This window comes from Rhinolophus sinicus, linkage group LG10, assembly GCF_036562045.2.
Source record: "Rhinolophus sinicus isolate RSC01 linkage group LG10, ASM3656204v1, whole genome shotgun sequence".
NCBI lineage: Eukaryota > Metazoa > Chordata > Mammalia > Chiroptera > Rhinolophidae > Rhinolophus > Rhinolophus sinicus.
The window spans coordinates 107,232,855-107,252,068 of NC_133759.1; the positions used below are offsets into that span (position 1 = coordinate 107,232,855).

Below are 19,214 nucleotides of genomic sequence, written 5' to 3' on the forward strand. Positions count from 1 at the left end.
CATGGGCAGGGGGTGTGTGGCGGGCGGGGGCCCCCAGGCCAGAGCACCGAGTTCAGCAGTGTCCACACCAGCACTACTTTGGTTTTGGCCACACGCCTCTCAGGGATCCGCATTATATAAGGTTGTGGAGTTCATGACAGTATAAGAACAAAAATGGGAGTGCCTTAATTCTAGCTTGAATCACTCTGATTTAAGCCAGGTTATTTTTAGACTCTTTTTTAAGTAGATCTCATTTGCCAAGAATAGAGTGCTTGATTTTCAAATAATTGAAGTGGGCTTTTTTTGTTGTTTTTTTTATCTCTAACCAGAAATTATTTATGGGTTGACAGTAGATGGGAAAGTAACTTAGATTATTTCAATCTCTGAAATGACTGGATGGTATGAACTGACGTTGATGTAACTGTATTCTTGGCCGTGTAAGGGCTTCCGTTGTGAAGAACTCTGTTTCATGCTGAGCTTTAGGAGAACGTAACTATGGACTAAATGAAGTCAGTGTCAGTGAGGATGTACAGGGGGATTCTGACCATTCAGCATCATGGACCCGTGGGTGCTGGGGATGTGTCCGCCCTCGCTGTCCTGTGTATCCAGCAGGCTGTTGTGTCACAGGTTCCTAGAATCGCGATGCTTGGGGACTTACAGGTTATGTACCTATGACTTTATAACTTGATAAGGTTATATCCTCACAGGACTTTGCCCCCACATGGGCTTCGTGCTGAGGAGTTGGTTTATCTGGGACACCATGGGGAGAGGTCAGGGGGAATGGCGTGTAATATTTGCATTTGGAACGGTCACTGGCGTCTGTAAGGAAGCAGATCCAGAAGAAAACAAGCTGGGAGTAAAGAGAAATGATAGTGTTGTGGGTGGGAGACTCCCAAGAGGTCCAGCTGGCAGGTTTCAATGTGTGGGAGGGGTTTGGACTCCGGAGGCTCTTCCACTCCAGTGGGACAGATTATTGGGTGAACATAGACGTCACATGTGTCATTCCCACGTGCCTTCTCTCCTGGGCAGGGAAGGGCTGGCGCATTTGTTACCCAAGGAAGCAGGATGTGTAAGGGGCATGGGCTCACCCTAGAAGTGGCCCAAGTGATAGCACCACACACACAAGGGCATGAGTCTTTGTTGTTGGGTATGACACGGGCGTGACCGGCTGCCTGGCAGCCAGGAGCTGGGATTAGAGAACGGGGTGAGTTCACTTTTAGGTATGTGGAATATGAGGTGCCCAATAGGACAGCCAGGTGGATGTGTTCAGGAAAGGGTTAACTTTCTGAGTCTGAAGATGAGAGGAAAGACCAGGCTGGCCCCTTGAAAGTCAGATGTCCTAAGATGTTTTGAGAACAGGGTATGGTAGAGTCCCTTGCATAGAGGTGACAGCTGAAGTCATAGTCCAGTTGGTGTTCTTTTTCTCTTTCCCCATATTCTACTACAGTCGTAATTTTAATTTTCCGTCGTCTACAGCCTTTCATTTCACCCAGAGAATTCCTTTCCGTCTGTCCACTGAACTGTGGGGTGACCCACCCAGCACATTTCATTGTTGTTTGCTATGGTCTGGTGGGGGTTCCACAGGATTCTCTGGTCCTCTCAGTTCTTAGGTATTAGACCTACTGGTTCATTCCTGTGGATAACTTGGCAGAGAGAGGCTCTTGTTCACCTTTATCAGACAGAGTTCAGTAGCAGAGATGTGTACACGGCCACGAACTGCATGAGATGTGCTTTGCAAATCAAGCGGTCGTCTCGCTGCATTTGGAGTAAGACTCCCTTGTCCTAGAACATTCTTCTGTCATATGGCTGCAGATGCTTCCAAGAAGTGGCGTAGTCCCAGGAGATACGAGGCAGAACACTGTCCCCACTGTGGGTTTCTCACGGCGTTAATATTTCCCAGGATGATACATGACCTAATATAAGAAAGAGAAAATAACCTTTATCTTTTATTCCTGACAGATAATCAGATTACTCTGGGGGTTAGATCAAAATAAGTCATTTCTTCCTATAATTAGTTACTGTAATGACCAAGAGAATTAAAAATTACATTAGATAAATCGAATTCAGCTTAGAGAATGAGTAAATGTAGAAAGAACATTGTGAGTTTTAAGGCAAAGTTGGCATTCCGATGCTGTAGAGTACGTTTGCTGTCAGCTGCGTCCCTCTGGGACCCACCCCCACCGTGGGGATGCACTCAGTGTTTCTCAGTGTTTCTGAGTGTCGAGGCCTGACGCCCGCTTACAGGTTCTAAGGGCAGCATGGACTGCGCTTCACGATTTTACTTTCCGTAATCTCTTCACAAAAACACTCAATGGCTTTTCCCCCTAACGTATCTGATTTTATTCACAGGCCGTGTTCTCATTGAGATTTCAATTGCCCACAAGAAACTCGATGAGAGTTTTAAAGAAAATGTATGTGAACTCTTTTTGTATTTACAAAATACATTTATTTTTAAATTTTATTTTGCTTAGTCTCAAATCTGGTATGAATTTTTTATTTCATCTTGTTAACAGTTCAAAACATTCCATAAAGAGATTATACACGAGCTGGAGAAGAAGACAGAACTTGATGTAAAATACATGAACGTGAGTACAGGGTTCCACTTGCGTGGATGGAGGCAGGCGCGGGGCTCGGGGCTGGCTCTCCGGGAGGCTGCCCCTCTGGGAGGCTGCCCCTGCCTGGTCGCCCAGCCTGGGGAGAACTTCCTCACGGTCTACTCAGCAACAGCAAACAGGGATGGAGCTTGGTGGTGTTTGTACATGAGCGCGCAAGACCAACAAGTCCCCTCCGGGCTGAGTCGGCTCGTTTTTGCTAACACTTGGGAGCTGTTTTTAAAGCATAGAAAAATTATTGCGAGGAATCATACTGCTTCTGGAAAGCGTTGTTTTCAAAGAACACACATATGCTGATGACATCTGTGTCTGCATTGAGGCAGCTGTTACTTTCATAAAGCAGTACTTCAGGATGTGGGATGTGCATGGGAGAACACCAGCTGGGGCTCCCAAGGCTTGTCAGAGACCACTCCTGCATGCCATCGCTTCCTGTCAGCCATATTCTTGATTCTAGCAGTTTTCTCCTTCCTCCTGGACTCCCATCCCAGCACACAGGCCTCTTTCTAGCTTCTCTGTTCGCTGTAGAGTAGCTGCTTTCTTTGCCACCCAAAGCCCCCTTCTCACCAAGACCCCATGTGGCTGTAAGCAGTGCCCCTGTGTGCACGTGCTCTGTGTACCCCGGAAGAAGGCTACGCGACCGCCTGTGACTGCTAAGGAGGTGTAATGCCAAGCACTTTCCACACGCTGGTTTTTATCCCTGCAGGATCTCCATGGTGTCGGTATTCTTATTATCCTCACTGTACAGATTAGACGGGAAAGATGGATTTTAGAGAAATTAGTAATTGCTGAGATCACACAGGAAGTGAGGGAAAGAAGCCAGAATTCTAACCCGGGTCTGTTAGTTTCCAAACAACTCTGCTACACAGCACCCAAATAAGCAGTAGTGATTATACTTCCTCATTCTCTTTCTTGAAATCAGAAGTCATAAAATAATCAGGAACATGGAATTTAATAGTTTGTTCATCCACCAAAGCACTTACTGACCCACCCAGTGTCCAGAAATCTTTAAGGAAAGAAGGAACAAGAACAAGAAAAGACGTTGTCCTCTGAGAGCTGCCCTTCGGGTCAAGGGCCCCTTATACAAACACGGAACTTTAGGACAAAGCAGTGACTGTTAAAGGGAAGAGGGCAGTGTGAGGTGAGGGTGTGCAGGGCCAGGGTGAGGGAGTGGGAAGTGTGGCCACACCCAGCCATGCGCACTGAAAATACTAGCAGATAACTGCCTGAGAGTTGGTAGGTGCTGCAGTAAAATACGCAACATTTAATTTACAGGCCACTCTCAAAAGATACCAAACGGAACACAGGAGTAAATTAGATTCCTTGGAGAAATCTCAAGCCGAATTGAAGAAGATCAGAAGGAAAAGTCAAGGAGGACGAAATGCACTCAAATATGAGCACAAAGAAATTGAGGTGAGCTCCTCCGCACTATCTCGTTGGTTGTTGGTGATTCGTGGTTTACAGGGAAGCTTGCTCCCTCCGTCAGCCTGGACTTGGTCCATGGACTGTTGTGCTGCTGTTGGAGTTGAGAGGAAGCATTTTGGCTTAGGATGAGCTGAAGGCTGCAGTTTTCCAGAGCTAAGAACAATTAGCGGCCTCCTAAAAACATTGGCATCTATCTTCTCCTCACTTGGTATGAGTGGCAGGAGGGGTGTGGTAAAGAGACGCGCCATTATTGGCATTACTGTCCCCGTTTTACAGATGGATACAATGAGGCTTAGGTAAGGCATATGGTTAACACTTGGACCTGGGGTTTGAACTTGAAGTTTCTGGTCCAAACACTTGCTTTTACAATAGAACATGTGGAGTACAAAGTAGTATTTGTGCAAATTGCCCAGTGGAATGTAAGGCCTTTGGCAACTTCTCTTCACGCGTGAGTCAGGGATCTTAATGAGAATGATGGTATCTGCTCAGGTTATATTACAACTTTGTTATTTTGTCTAATGTTTATCTGCATTTAATAGTTACTCCCTTATCAAAATAAACCAGGTATAAAGATGGCAGAAGATAAATGTCAGGGTGTATAGCTATTTGCTTCCTCGTGTCATGCTTGTATAATTATTGTTTATTTTCCTAGTATGTAGAAACCGTTACTTCTCGCCAGAGTGAAATCCAGAAATTTATTGCAGAGGGTTGCAAAGAAGCTCTACTTGAAGAGAAAAGGCGCTTCTGCTTTCTGGTTGACAAACACTGTAGCTTTGCGAATCGCATGCATTATTATCACCTGCAGGTGGGTGTGACAGCAAGTTGAGTTGCGTGTATTGATTTTGTTCCATATTTAAATGCCCCCGAAATGCTGTACTTTCTATACACGCCAACATAAAGCACTGGACCTTTTTGCCAACGAGATTTCAAAGAAATAGTTTGGGGCCAACTTGAATATGTACAGTTTTAGAAATATTGATGAAATGGTCAAATGTCAGCTTGTGATATTTAATTAACTTAGTACCATACCCATATTTAAAATCTTTTATAAAATCATGTTTAATAATTGAGAACTGGCACTTTGTTCCTTTGCTCACCTATGAGTTGGCTTTTCTCGACTCTCAGTAATGTATTTTCAGCATCAGTGTCTTCACCAGAACCATGGGGTGAGTCCCAGCAGGCCCCAGGTCCACCCCACCTGGATGGTCTGAGATGCTCACTGGGGGGTCCGTGTACCTGGTGTCAGTGGAAATTGTATCCCAGGCCACAGACACAAACACAGCATCAGGACAGTTGGTCGTGATTGCTTTTCATTCCTCTTCAAGGATCCATCAGCTGAGTGACTTGGCTTACTGCCCTCTTTCAGTACGTACAGCTGTGAGGCTTTACCCCACGAATCATTACAAGACGTGTGTTAAATTTCCTTTCCTCTTCTTTTTATAAATTATGGATTCTATGGGACCTATGGAAGCATCCGAAAGTAGCAATGATTGAAGTTAATGATTCATTGTTACTGATAAAAAAGTAATTTGGAAAGTGCTCCATGCTATGAGAAGCTATGTGAGAGCTTGAATATAAGGCAACTTCCTCTTGGCCTTGTATGTGTGCATATGTCATATGTTACATACTCTATAAAGTTGTTGCAACTTTAAGGGATATTCAGCTACCAAATCTAAATACCTAAGATCTGAAATTGTTCTAGGAAAGAATTGCTGTGTTAGGTGATCACTGCTGGTGTCAGTGTACCTGCACTCATTTCAGCAACGTCGGTTCCACGGGGAGGGTGACCTACTGGGCAGGGTCATAGGCTGGAGAGAGACAGAAGCAACCTTGAATCCCTCTTCCTCTGGTGATGTCCTGCCAGCGATGGGTCACTCACTGTCATGCGGCAACCCGGCCTATTGCCAGAGAGGTGTAGTTGTTGGCAGTCTTTCTTACGTTCAACCTTGGGTCCCAGTTAGGCTTTCGAGAGTGACACAAACCCAATCTACTTCTTTCTATATGGGAAGTCTCTTCAGCTCTCTGAAAATCCTTTTGGTGCCTTCTCTTATCCCGGCTAAAGCATCCCAGTCCTTTCACTGGTTCCTTGGATGAAGCAGGCCCAAGCAACTGGTGTGTCAGGGTTACAGTTGGGGGGCAGAGGTGGTTTGGGAGAGGGGCTCTGCCCTCTCAGGATTTACAGCAACACCCCCAGCACACCTGAGAACACAGAGCCTAAGTAAAAACAGCATGGTTGCAATGAAAATAGCTTCCAAAAAAGTTCCCTACTTCCCTTTTCCAATCAGATTGCTGCCCTGGAAAGGGGGTTCATTTAAAGGCTTTCAGGGAACCTCTGTGAGTCTAGTTGTAAGAAGCTGAGCCAGGCTCACGGGAGCCAGGGACAACTGCCTCTGCCTCTGGGGCTGTGGCACTTACCTCTGTCATTCTGCTCTGCGGACCAGCTTCTCTGCAGAGCCCTAGTCAGCTGTGGCCAGGGCGTCCCCGCAGCAGTGTCCCTAGCTCTGTCCCTGACACTAAACCTGCCTCTAGTCCTGTGTCCCACCAATGAACTTCTCAGGATAGGTCTGAGTCACTTCTGACATGTAAATCTGATTCCCTGGGGTCAAAGAGTCTGCTCCTGGTCGTATCACCTGTGGTGAAGGTGCTCCTAGTAGAAGGAGTGGGAGGAAGGAAGCAGTGATTGGCATTTCTGGGGCCCTTGGGAAAACAGTGAGATTAACACAGATTGCTCAGCCCTTCCCTGTTAGTTTTTGAACTTGTTCTTAATCATTTACAATCCTTTTATTAGTCTTCAACTCTATTCACAGGGAGAGAGAGGGTAAATTCCTTTAGAATAGGAACCCACATCCTTCTCAGCAAATAAGACACAGCAGATACTGACAGATGCTTAAAGCGCTCATTGAATTTAACTCAAAGCTCCCATACTTCTGGTGGCAAGCCAGTAATATGTCATCAGTGATAGTATTTGAAGTAATTTTTGTCAATTCTTCAAACAGTACACATTTGTCTTCAGTTTTGTTTCTTTTGGATTTGTAGTCTGCAGAACTACTCAATTCCAAGCTGCCTAGGTGGCAGGAAACCTGTGGGGATGCCACCAAAGTACCAGAGGAAATCATCAATATGATAGAAGAAATAAAGACCCCTATCACTACCCCAATATCCGGAACGCCTCAGCCTTCACCAATGATCGAGAGAAGCAACGTGGTAGGAACTGGTTATCACTTTGAGATTTCAGTTGCGTATTTACTACTATGATCTGGGCCGGATCTGCACGAAGGACCAAGCCCTTTTTTGTTAGCGGAAATCACAAGCCCTCCTTTATTACTGCTAAGACCTGTCTTCTCACTTTTATCCCCTTACCTTCAGATTCGCAATTAGCTGTGCAAATGTTTTGTACTATTTTAGCACTGTTTTCATGTTTTAGAAGTTTTAGTGTTAGTTTTTAATTATGGTGGTTCCGACTTTATAAGTTTATCCTCGGTGAAGGAAGTATATAGGTGTGTTAGAGAACAGATTAGCAAAACTCTGATGCCATTCATCACAATATGACACTTCAGAAAAAAACAGTCACCCAAATATTCAAGGTGATAAATTTGTGCACTAGTTTGCTGTTCTTTGAACCTGGGCCTTAGTACTTTTCACAAACACATATGGAGAGTCGAGTCGAGCAGGTGGTTTGAGCATGAGTCCACCCTACCTCTCTGTCTAAAACTGTAAAACTGTCTGAAATGACAGCCAAGATACTAGAGAGCAGCCCACAGAATAGAGAGAAGGTACTGCCAGTGGGCCAGAGTGCGGAAGGAGTCTCTCAAAGACTGGTGAGTGGAGACCGACATAGAAGGGAGCGTCAGCCGCGAGGATGTGCAGGGCGGGGTTTCTCCAGAAATTTCTCCAACAGTGAGAGCAGAGCCAGAGGACGCGAGCAGAGGAGAGAAGCTGGGGTGCCCACTGCTCTATACAGTTGGCTGGGGAGCTGATTCACACCAGCTAGGCTGGTCGGTCCCTTCCTCTTGTCCCCCGTGTGCCAAACAGCAGGGGCCTTTGTCTACTGACCCAAACGGCACGTTTGGACAGAAGAGGCCGGGCACACTCCTGTAAGTGTCTCCCCTCCTCCCACCTCATCATGGGTAGTGTGTGACAGAAGAACAGGCAAAATCCAGGGACGCCGTACATACGAGGGTTTGCAGATAAGCAGGAATCACTGCACAGGGGAGAAAAGCAGTATTACAACACGATACACCAGAAGGAAAACCGGAAGGACTAGTATTGGAGGCCACAGGGCCAATAGGCAGAGGAGAAATCTTTAGAAAGAGACAAAAGGATATTCCACCCACAGAGAAGAGTCAACTAGAAATCTGGGGAATTGAAAATTGGATTATTGTTTATAGTTAAAATGATATGTGTAGGATTGCTTTACAATAATCTGGGTGTGAGGAAAGATGGGTGGGGCATACATGGGATAAGAGTGGCCAGGACATGGTAATTGTTGAAACTAGGTGTTGGGTACATGGAGATTTATTGTGCTATTCTCTCCACTTCTGTACCTGTTTGAAATTTTTCTAAAATAAAAGTTTTTGTTCTTCATTTCTCTCCACCCTTCAAAAAAACAAGCAAAACAAAACAACAATAGTTGGACTTGTTAGCAGAATGGAACCGCTTGGAAAATTAAGCCAAAACACTCTCCCAGAACACAGTGCAAAAACAGAAAGCGGATTTATTTTTTAAAAAGTCAGAAAGAGGATAAACATAACGTTAGACCAGTTGAGACACGGGATAGAGTCAGCTGCCTCCTCAGCATCACCACCCAGATGTGTGATGAAGCTCTCATTCCCCTTGTCCAAAACCAGATGACTGATTTTCTTACTCTATACCTGCTTCTCCACAGCCTGCCCCAGCCCGTAGCTCAGAAGACACAAAATGGCAACTCCTCTGTTTCTCTTATGCCACAAACAATCCATGGGCACATCCTCACTTCCACCTTCAAAGCATGTCCCAGGTCCAGCCGCTCCTCACCCCTCACAGCTCTAAGGCGGTCCCTGCAGAGACCACTTCCTAGCCTTCTGCCTGGTCTTCAGCACGGCAGCCAGAGTGAGCCTGGATGAATGGAAAAGACCAAAACCTAATGTACTGCAGAATGTTAGGGATAGATTCTGAAGACTTCTAGGGAGGGGAAAAATAGATTACTTACAAAGAAAAGAGAATCCTGTTGATACCAGACTTCTTGTTAGCAAAACAGACTGTTAGAAATTAATGGAGCAATGCACTCAATTCTGTGGAAAAAGGATTTCTGTGAAATCATTTGTTAGTGGAAAAATGATTTCAAATATAGACTCCTATAGCCAAGTAACACCGAAGAGGGAGGCTGAAATCCACAGAAACAGAAAGTGGATTAGTGGTTGCCAGGGAGCAGGGGAAATGGGGAGTAACTGCTTTGTTTGAAAACATGTGGTATTGAAATAATTCAAAATGGGGCATTGCCCTACAACTAAGAGAACTTTGGAAAGAAAGTGGAATTTAAAGCATATAATACAAAACAGCCCTAAGAATCTGTAATTCCATTGCTGTGTTAATATTAAAATAGTAAAGACTTTTTTCACAAGATGGGAAAGATGATGATGACACCCTTTCTAAACATTTGCCAAAGGTGCCCCCAGCTCCTTCAGCCAGAGCGAATACCAGTCCTTTGATTGATATGTTTAATAACCCAGCAACAGTTGCACGGAATTCAGGTAAGATATTTCTTTTGAAATACCTTTTTAAATTTTTTAAATATTTTGGACAAATGTAAGGTAGAGATAAATAAGCATGTACGGTAGCACATAATCCAACCCTGGCTTGGAGGAACTTACACCTCACAGCAAATAAAGTTCTGGATTTATGACAAAACCGTAAGACCTTTTATAAGTGACACATTTCTTTGACACATACAATTCTGTATACTGATTGATATTTACAAGAGTAAATATACTATTGAAAAGTGTTATATTTTAAAATGGGATATAATGTACAGAGAGCCACACACCAGTGTGTGTTCCATATTTCTTTTTCAATAAAACAATAAAAGTTCACGTGGCAAAATTAAAATTATAGTTGTTAATCTTACCAGTAGGCTTAGTTTGAATTATAATCAGTGAATTTCATCATGTCTAACAGCACATCACGCTTCCTGGCGACTTCAGTTCTAACTGTTTAAATTTCTTAACTCTGTTGATTCCGTTGTAATAAATCAGGACCAGTTATTGTTCACAGACATTTCAGGCGGCTTTGGTCAGGCTCATCTCTGCCTGCAGTCTTTGGCACCCAGGACCCTGGAGACTGTCGTGGTGGCTGACTCTGTCTCTATGTGGGGTGTCTCACAAGCCCCTTGGGTATGAAAGTCGGCGATGAAGCCTTGTCCTAGGCAGAGCCCCCAGATTAGAGCGTTTGCAGCTGTTGGGAGGAGATGGGATTTTCTGAATAGCAACTGGGAAGATTATCATCTGTAGTCATTTGCCTTTGAGGGAAAGGCTGTAAGTTCTGCAGAGTATAAAGTATATAATACGGTGTGTATCCCAACCATTCAAGTGATTCTTTGAAAAAATAGAAATGAAATAATTGCTAAATGAAATTTGCTGGTGGACTCAACACTACCAAGGTAATTAGTGGATGTTAAGCAGATGGCAAAGTTTATGTTGTAATCATTAAGAATCTGCAAGAATAAAGCAGAAAGAGATCTTGGCATTGTTTTAAGTTAAGTACCAGGCTTAAAGCAAAATTTGAGTGGAAAAAATACCTGAAAAGAAGAAAAAGTCCAATTTTTTTGAACGGTAACTATCAGCCCGTATTTGAGTTGAGACGCAAATGCACGGTCGCGCTGTGCGCTGCGCAACGGGCTGTGGAGCTGGCCGCAGGCCAGCTGTGGCCCTGGGTGAGTCGTGTGGACGAGAAGAGCACCTGCTCAGAAGCTGCAGCACTGAGGGCCGTCCTCACCGCATCCTGACCACACTCGTGGGTGACACGTTGAGCAGCCACAGCGGCAAGAACATCTGCATTCCCAGTTTCCTCCTTTCCTTTGTGACCTGGGGCATGGCCGTTGGATTGGAGGCGATGCCTCCCACTGCCTTTGTGAATTGGACCGAGAGCAGGGGAAGGGAAGCAGAGGGACCATTTGGTGGGTGGCGGAGCAGTCTGCCTCTCTAAGAGGCCCGTCAAACGCTCGGCGCGCATGCTGACTTCATCCTCGGTCTGCAAGAGCCATGAGCCTCAGGGACCCTCTGTGAGACGTCGGGCCACGGCTCTGCCTCTGCCTTGTCCATGCAGGCAAGGGTCGAGTGTGGAAATAGAGCATGGTTGGGGTTTGAGAAGAACCACTGCTGGCAGGATGGGAAGGGGTGGGTTTCTGACGGTTGTGTGTTGGAATTGGCCTAATTATCATCCTTTGAAAAGCCATCTGTTAAAAGCCATGTTCGATTTTAACAGATTCTTCCGATGACCCCAGTTTACAGCGATCGGTTTCTGTTGCAACTGGACTGAACATGATGAAAAAGCAGAAAGTGAAAACCATCTTTCCACATACTGCTGGCACCAACCAGACCTTACTTAGCTTTGCACAGGGAGACGTCATCACGCTGCTGGTCTCCGAGGAGAAAGACGGCTGGCTTTACGGAGAGCATGACACCACCAAGGCGTAAGTCTCAGTGGGGGCCGCCACTGGGTGGTCAGTCATGAGGCCCAGCACTTCAAAGCCCCATGTCTCTCCTTTTAGCAGCAGGTTGTCGTCATGGACTTTCTGGCATTTAGGCAAAGTTAAGGTGATAACAGTTCTAGCTCTAGTTTAGTTAACTGCAGTCCCAGGCTATTTTCTGAATGCATGTGCACATAGAGATATATTTGATGCGTCAATAGATCCTATGAAATCACCTCTGAAAGTAGGTTTAAATGTTCTTATTTTTAAAGATGTGACTCGGATTTCTCAAGGATAATCTCAGTATCAGATACACTTTAAGACTTAGCTCATAAATGGTTTACATGCCAGCAACAGCAGTTCAGCCGTGAGTGTACGCACAAGCTTTACTGTCAGTAGTTTAAATTGGTTTTCTGTGTAGGTTATTCAGCTATTAAGTAAAACCAACATGGGGGGGAGACAAAAAGGGAATCCAAATAAAATCAATGCTACAAATAAAATACACGTTGTGTAATGGGTAAAAGTGGACCCGTCTGCCGTGAGTTGCCTTAGTGTGTTTATCGTTCACTTGTCTACTGCTGATAGCACAACCAGGTCTTTTTTCTCATTCTTCACGTGTAGGAGGGGTTGGTTCCCATCGTCATACACCAAGTTGCTGGAAGAAAATGCAAAGGAGACAGTGAGTGTGCCCTCACCAAGGTAGGACTGGCCTGTGGCTCGGTTTCCCAGTGACAGAAAAGTTACCTGCTGTTTTCAGGCAAATCAGAATTCCATCGGGATATGCAGCAAACCCCCTGGGAACCCCAGATGGTGGGACGTAAGCAGGCGATCGCTGCTCCACGCTTGTTTCCTTGTGATTTCCATTTTCCGTGGACTCCACTGAAGAGACATACCCCAGGCCCACCCGTCCGCCCTCTGGAACCACTGTCACCGCCCCCCACTGCCCACTGGTGGCTACTCCCAGGCCCACGTTTCCCTCCTGCTCTGACGTAGCAGCCTTTAACACTGGGCTCGCTCTTCCTGAAAGGTCCTCCTAACGTGCTTCCTTGCCCTGCCCTTCCTCCTCACCGGCGTCCCCTTTTGATCTCTGTGCAGGTGTCTCTTCCGCCCACTGCTTACGTAGGTGTTCCTCGGGGCCCGACCTCAGTCCTTTCTCCTTTTCTCTACTTCCTGGGCCATCTTCTCTAGTCCCATGGCTTGAATTACGTCGATGGGCTCCACTTGGCACCTCTATTCCAACCACCCTTAAATCTGTACTCTGATCCAGATAATAGTAATTATTGTGTGTGTTTTCTGATCTCTGCCTGCTGCCCCTTGTTTTGTTAATCTGTTGTAGTTCTGGCTATAAGATATTCAGGATGTTTGGGGTGCGGGGGCAGGATGTTACCTAACTGTTCTCTGACTCGGGGTTCTTAGCCCAGCACCCGTGAGAAGCGTGAGCACGGTGGACTTGTCTGAGAAGCGCAGTACTGCTGTCCCCATCCCCCCACCGGACTACTTGGAATGTTTGTCCATGGGAGCGGCTGCAGATAGGACAGCAGCTTTTTCCAAACCTATTTCCACCTTTAAAGCACCGCCATCCAAACCGGAAACTACATCTCCTGTGAGTAGAGCTGCAGCGTGTCGTCCTGTGTACCCAAGTCCTGAGTGGTGGTCTCTGGAGGCGTGGGGTTATTCCCACCGGAGTATGGAGTGGGTGTGGGGGGGGGGGCGTTCTCCATGCTCCTCTGGAGTCCCTTCTCCATCACACTGCCTTTCAACTTCCTGAACTGCAGTCCTTTTGTGTTTTTTTGTCTATAAATGGTCACTTAGTCCATAGTTTGCCAGGTTGCATCAGGTTGTAACTCCTCGCTTTTGGTCATGCTGCAGCCTGTTAGTTATTTAATCACCTTTTTCCGCACTTTCTTCAGTTTTCATATTTTCTGAAGGAAGGCTTAGGGTTAAAAGTGGTAACCTAATTTCTACATCTTACCGTGTGCTACCGTGTTTCCCCGAAAATAAGACCTAACCGGAAAGTAAGCCTTAGCATGATTTTTCAGGATGACATCCCCTGAACAGAAGCCCTAACAGATCTTTTTGGAGCAAGAATTAATATAAGACCCGGTCTTATTTTCAGGGAAACACGGTATATACACACTTCGTGTACTTTATCTCTAACCCTAAACAACCCTGTAAGAAAGCCAGATATCGGTGTGTGCTGCGTGCCAGGCCCTCGTGTGGGCTCTGGAAACACAAGGATGAGCAGAGGGCCATCTGCCAGCAGCGTCACCAGCCCGGCATCAGTCCCTTATCTTAGGTGGCACATGACTCTATAGCACAGGACTTCTCTGAGGAGGTGACACCTACGGTGAGACCTGAATGGCAAGGAGGCCCCCCATGCAGGGGGCAAGGGGAGGAGCTTCCCAGACAGAAGGAGCAAAAAGTTTAAAACCCCGAGGAGGGCACATGCTTTGGCAGCCTCGAGGAACAGAGAAGGCAGGTGATGATTCCAGGATGAGAGTCGAGAGGGAGTTCTTGTTTTCCTTGTTTTTCCCAGTGGAGGTTATACAGTAGAGGAGGAGGGATGAGGAGGCAGGAGGGGCACGCGTGGAGGGCCTGACCCCGGCCAGGAGCAGAGACCGGGCCTGGCTGCGGCCCTGGCTGCGAGCCCGAGCCCGAGGCCCAGGGTGTGGGCTGGGTGCAGCCGGGCGGGCGACTGGGGAGTCTGCGTCTCGGGGAAGGTAATTCAGCCATGGGGGGAGCAGGTCTGAAGAAGGAACAGTCTGTGCAGTAGGTGTTTTGAAGAGAGAGTGAGCGTCTACAGAAGAGTGGTGGGGACACAGCACTAGTGCTAGATGCCCATTTACAATTTGGAGTCATGGTTTAAAATAAAACCCGTTGATCTGGTTGTTTTCTAGCAACATGCAGCTTCTCCGCTCAGACAAGAAGTAATTAAATGGGTTTGTCAGGGCTGTGGTGCTGGGAGAGGAGGAAGGGTGCAGGTGTTTGTGAGCGTGGGGTTGTGGTGTCCCGAACCCTAGAATCCAGGGTAAGGAGGCACATGGGGACAGGACAGGAGGGAAAGGAGAGGCCAGGTGGCACTGGCCGTCCCTGTGAGGCTGTGTCGCTGCTGGACTGCAGAGAATGGGAAGGAGCCTGGGAGGTCATGGTCGGAGTGGGCTGAGCTTCGTGCCCAAGGTCGCAGACGGGCCGTGTGGCAGGAAGCCTGCCAGCCTGTGCTGCTGCCTCCTTCCTCCTGGAAACGTCCGCAGGGCCCCCTTGGCAGTCCACATGCAGTTGGCGCATAACTGCTCTTTAAGTACCTCTCAGTTATTGCCTGGTCCTTTCTGTCCTGTATGTGGAAGCCAGCCACCTCCCTGCTTCTCGTGGGGGTGTGGCTCCACACTGTCCCCATCATCACCACTACTGGTGGCCTTCAGTCAGCTGTGAATGGTGCACAGATGGAGTCTCTGAGATGGGCGCCTCCTAAAAGTGCCCTGTATTTACTGTGAGCTTGAGGTGTTTGGAGCTCGCCTGCCTCCTCCCAGGCTGCAAGGCATGTCTTGGTCCAGGAAATGCAAGGTTTTGAAATCTCATTCAAATATGTCTTTGTCTGGCTTCTGTTCTTAGATGCGCTCACTGCATAATATATTGTTTGCAGCTCTATATTCCAAATTGCCCTTCCCTCCTTGACCCTGGTGCTGGAGGCCTCAATTCGCACTCCCTGTGTGGTCCCAAGGCTCCGTCCATCCAGGCCCAGGGCTGCCTCCAGGCAGACTGCACCCTCCAGCCCCCTCCCCCACCACATACCATCTCCACTCAGTCAGCAACCTGAAGTCTCCCACAGCCCCAGACCTGATGCTGGGCTCTGGGGAAACTAGTAGGAGTCAGTCCAGGGAACAGTGTGTTGTGTGTGTAAGGTGTGCTGAGTGACGACATGACAGGAGGGGAGGCTCAGGCCCCTGAGGCGGCTTTGGGGGTGGGATCAGGGGGGACAGGCATTTGGGCCAAGATCTGAAGAGCTCAGACAGTCCTCCAAGGAGAGGACGCGGGAGTCCCGTTCACTGAAGGTGGGAAGGGGTGACCACAATTATTTAAGGTGGAGGAATTGACAGAGCTAGTGACTAACTGGTTAAAACCCCTGTTCTGTCTTAACTCTGGGAGCAGGTCTGGTTTACTCAGGTTTGTGTATTTTGAAGGCCTTTTGTGTGTGTGCGTGTGTGTGTGTGTGTGTGTGTGTAATTTATATAATTTTGAGCTCCAGATCTTTAACATGCCAACATTAAAAATGAAAGACATTCTTATCTGAAATTAAGTTACACATTTAACTACTAGAGAAAAACTATTTTGGGACCAAGGTTCTCAATAATTAAAAATAATCAGGGTCTATAAATATGATTGTATGCATTGAAGACAGAGTTACTTAGGGTTTTTTTTAAGTACCTACAATTTGAGAGAGCCCTCTTCCCGCTTTTGAGAAAAAAATATAAGTTGTCTTTCGTGGGGATATTTATGTATTTTATGATTTGACCTATATTAAACATAGAAAGAAATGGCTTTATGGTGAAAATTTTGTCTAAAATTCTACAAATAATCAAATTGATAAATGACCCCACTCTTGAGACAGAAATAAGAATGAATTCTTGAATTAACCTTTATCAATCCCATGCTACTTTAAGTAAACAAATGCGTGTTTTAATATGTTGTTCATCTCAAATGTTGCTGTCTTGCTGGATACATCAGACATATGCTGAAATGAGGTTTCCTTTTAAATCTACCAGTCACAGCTACAGGTTTTGCCTAAAGAGGAAAGTCCAGGTTTGGTCAGGGTCCCTTTGTAAAAATTGAAACATCTAATCATTATACCTTAAAGTACTTTTTAAAATAACACTTTTTCTACTTATAATAACCCAGAAAAGTTTTGTTTTGGTAGAAATTTTGGAAAACATGAAGTATTAAAAAGAGAATTTTAGGACCTCCAGGGAGAAGAGAGAAGCTAGAGGTTGAATCAATAGCCAATGGCTGATGATGTAATCAGTCATGCCTATGTAATGAACCCTCCATAAAAATCCAAAGGACAGGGTTCAGAGAGCTTTCTGATTGGTGAACTTCTGGCCTGGAGAGGGTATGGGAGCTCCTCATCCCTTCCTGCCTGCACACCGTGCCCTATGCATCTCTTCCATCTGGCCGTTCATGAGTTACAGTCTTTTACAATAAATCAGTGATCTAGTAAGTAAAAAAAAAAGAAAGAAAAAAATTTCAATTTTCTGTAATTTCACTTCCACAGTAACTGCTGTTAACATTTCATTATATTTCCTTTGAGATCGGGTAAATCTATTTAGATATATAAAAGACACTTCACCTTCCCTCCCAGAGCCCGCACACACATGGGAGCAGAGCAGCTCGTGCGAGTGCCAGGGAGGCCCTGGCGCTCTGCCTGGACTCTGACGGGCTGCCGGCCTGTGACGGGAGCAGGGGCGGCCCGTGAACAGCACCTCTCTGCGCCCTTCCCATCCTCATGGTGCCTCATGGGTATGGGCCCAGCTTTCCAGCATCCCAGGAGGTACGGTGAGGTCTTGTGACATGGAGAAAAGGAGACGGCACAGAAGGATGACGGCGGCTTTCTAAGGTCCCCTGGCAGGTTGAGAAGCACAGTTCTGAAGTCGCACCTGGCAGCTGATCGGTGCCCCTCCGTCAGAACACTGGTGAAGGGACATATACCGTTGTCACTGTGTGCTGTTTATGAGGCACTGGCACATGGCTGCACTGTTTTTCTGACCCGGAGGATATTGGAAAACTCCAGCTAATCAAGGTCAAAAGAAAACATTGGCTTTTAAGAATCAGCAAAGGCTGCAAGGTTTGAGAGCCTCCCGGAAAGAGGCTCTGCTGGCTACAGTTCCAGGATATTCTCATTTCCTTATCTGTAAAACAAAGTGCATCTACTCTGGGAATGAAGAGGTAACAACCCCAAGATAAGTGAGGACAGGGTGCGTCAGAGATGCACAGTGAGTGAAAGACTGGCTTATATTTCTGTCTCTAACACCTTTTGAAGTACTATTTCAAGATCCTATGCAAACTGCAGAAGAAGAAAGTGCAGCTCTATCAGCGTTCGCCCTCAGATGCCTCTGGTGCTGCCACGCGGCGTCACTACCAGGTCACATCCGTTCCAAGGACCCAGCTGATTGGTGGACAAGCAGGCCTGGCTCAGGGAGAACAGAACCGGTGCTGCCCCCAGAAGTAACCTCTGCAGAGGTGAAAACGCCTGCTTTTAATGGGCCACCAGTCTCGGGGCCTCTTGCAGTAGCAGGAGGTGCAGGATCTAGTCACCTGTGTGTCAGGAAGGACGAGATGCTTCAGGGACTTAAACTGAAGAATTATGGGTCAGACAGAAACATTCCAGAACGGCACTGCCTGTAGCCACTGGACACGGGCGGCTGAGCGTTTGAAAAGTGGGTAGTGCAACTCAGGCTAAGGAACCGAAATTTTAATTTTACATTTGTATCTAATTTTAATGTAAACAATCATATTTGGCTAGCGGCTACCGTGTTGGACCGTCAGGTATTGGTCACACAAACCAGAAATTCCATTTGAAAACTCGATCCAGAGCACGATGGTTGCGAAGCACACACTGTGACGGGCCTGCCCGGGAGCCCTCGAGGGCAGGGTGCACAGTCCTGGAATTTTGTCTCAAAAGTTCTTACGCCCAACTGGACTGGTAATTTATCTTTGCTAAACTCAAATGTTTAAACCACCTGGTGATGTTGGGGGAAAGAATGTTTCTATCTCAGCCAGCTGTGGAGTCCATGTGAGCTGGCAGAGCACCTTAGAATTGTATACATAGTTTTTACATACAACCAACCGTCAGTTACTGTGGAGTTTGTTTAAACACCGGGACACGTGGGCTTAAGTACACTGAACACCTGATCCTGGGAGCCGCCCCCAAAAAGGGGGGATGTTCCTGACCCCACTAACCCAGACGGTCCCGTGGCTGCCCTGTGCTGTTACAGCACAAAGGATCTGGGACGCCGTCGTCTCCCTCGGGCTCGGGGAGCGGGCGCTGGGAGTGAAGTGTGTCGTTCTCTGTTGTACACGCAGCAGTTTTAAATAATCAGATAACTAGGCTTTAAAAGGCCCCTGGAACACTGAGCCCACTTCGTCTCCAAGCTGCCGACTGTGGGAGCCGGAAGTGCAGGCCCTGTGAGCGGCCCTGTTTGTACCTACTCTCCGCTCCACAAAGAGGGCACCTTGCTTTCAGAAAAGAGCCCTGTGACCCAGGGCAGGTGGCTTTTCCCTGGCTGGGCGTCAGTGTTCCCATTTTAAGAATAGAGCAGAGGTTGTGAACTGGGAGATAAGTCCGGCCCACAGCTGAGGGCTGGCTTTCGCTGTTAACATTTAAACAGGTATCAGTTAGGGCTGCTGTGTTGCAGGTAACAGAGCTGACCTCCAGCTGGCTTCCAAGTTGAAGGGATGCTCTGTTTTGTGGGAGCGGCAGTCCAGAGAGGGCAGGCGCCCGCCCTGCCTTCCATGTGGGCTCTGTTCCCAAGGCAGCAGGCAAGCAG

At 46.9% G+C, this 19,214-nt stretch overlaps 1 protein-coding gene across 1 annotated transcript in view; it reads left to right on the forward strand.

The window, feature by feature from the left end:
- Positions 1-19,214, forward strand: part of BAIAP2L1 (BAR/IMD domain containing adaptor protein 2 like 1) — a 74,694-nt gene that overhangs the window by 51,448 nt on the left and 4,032 nt on the right. The window contains exons 4-12 of the mRNA XM_019716460.2: positions 2,329-2,390; positions 2,493-2,564; positions 3,864-4,001; positions 4,666-4,818; positions 7,050-7,217; positions 9,658-9,742; positions 11,472-11,679; positions 12,298-12,375; positions 13,093-13,279. Of these exons, the coding sequence (XP_019572019.1) occupies positions 2,329-2,390; positions 2,493-2,564; positions 3,864-4,001; positions 4,666-4,818; positions 7,050-7,217; positions 9,658-9,742; positions 11,472-11,679; positions 12,298-12,375; positions 13,093-13,279 (1,151 nt within the window). The remainder of the gene's footprint in view (positions 1-2,328; positions 2,391-2,492; positions 2,565-3,863; positions 4,002-4,665; positions 4,819-7,049; positions 7,218-9,657; positions 9,743-11,471; positions 11,680-12,297; positions 12,376-13,092; positions 13,280-19,214) is intronic.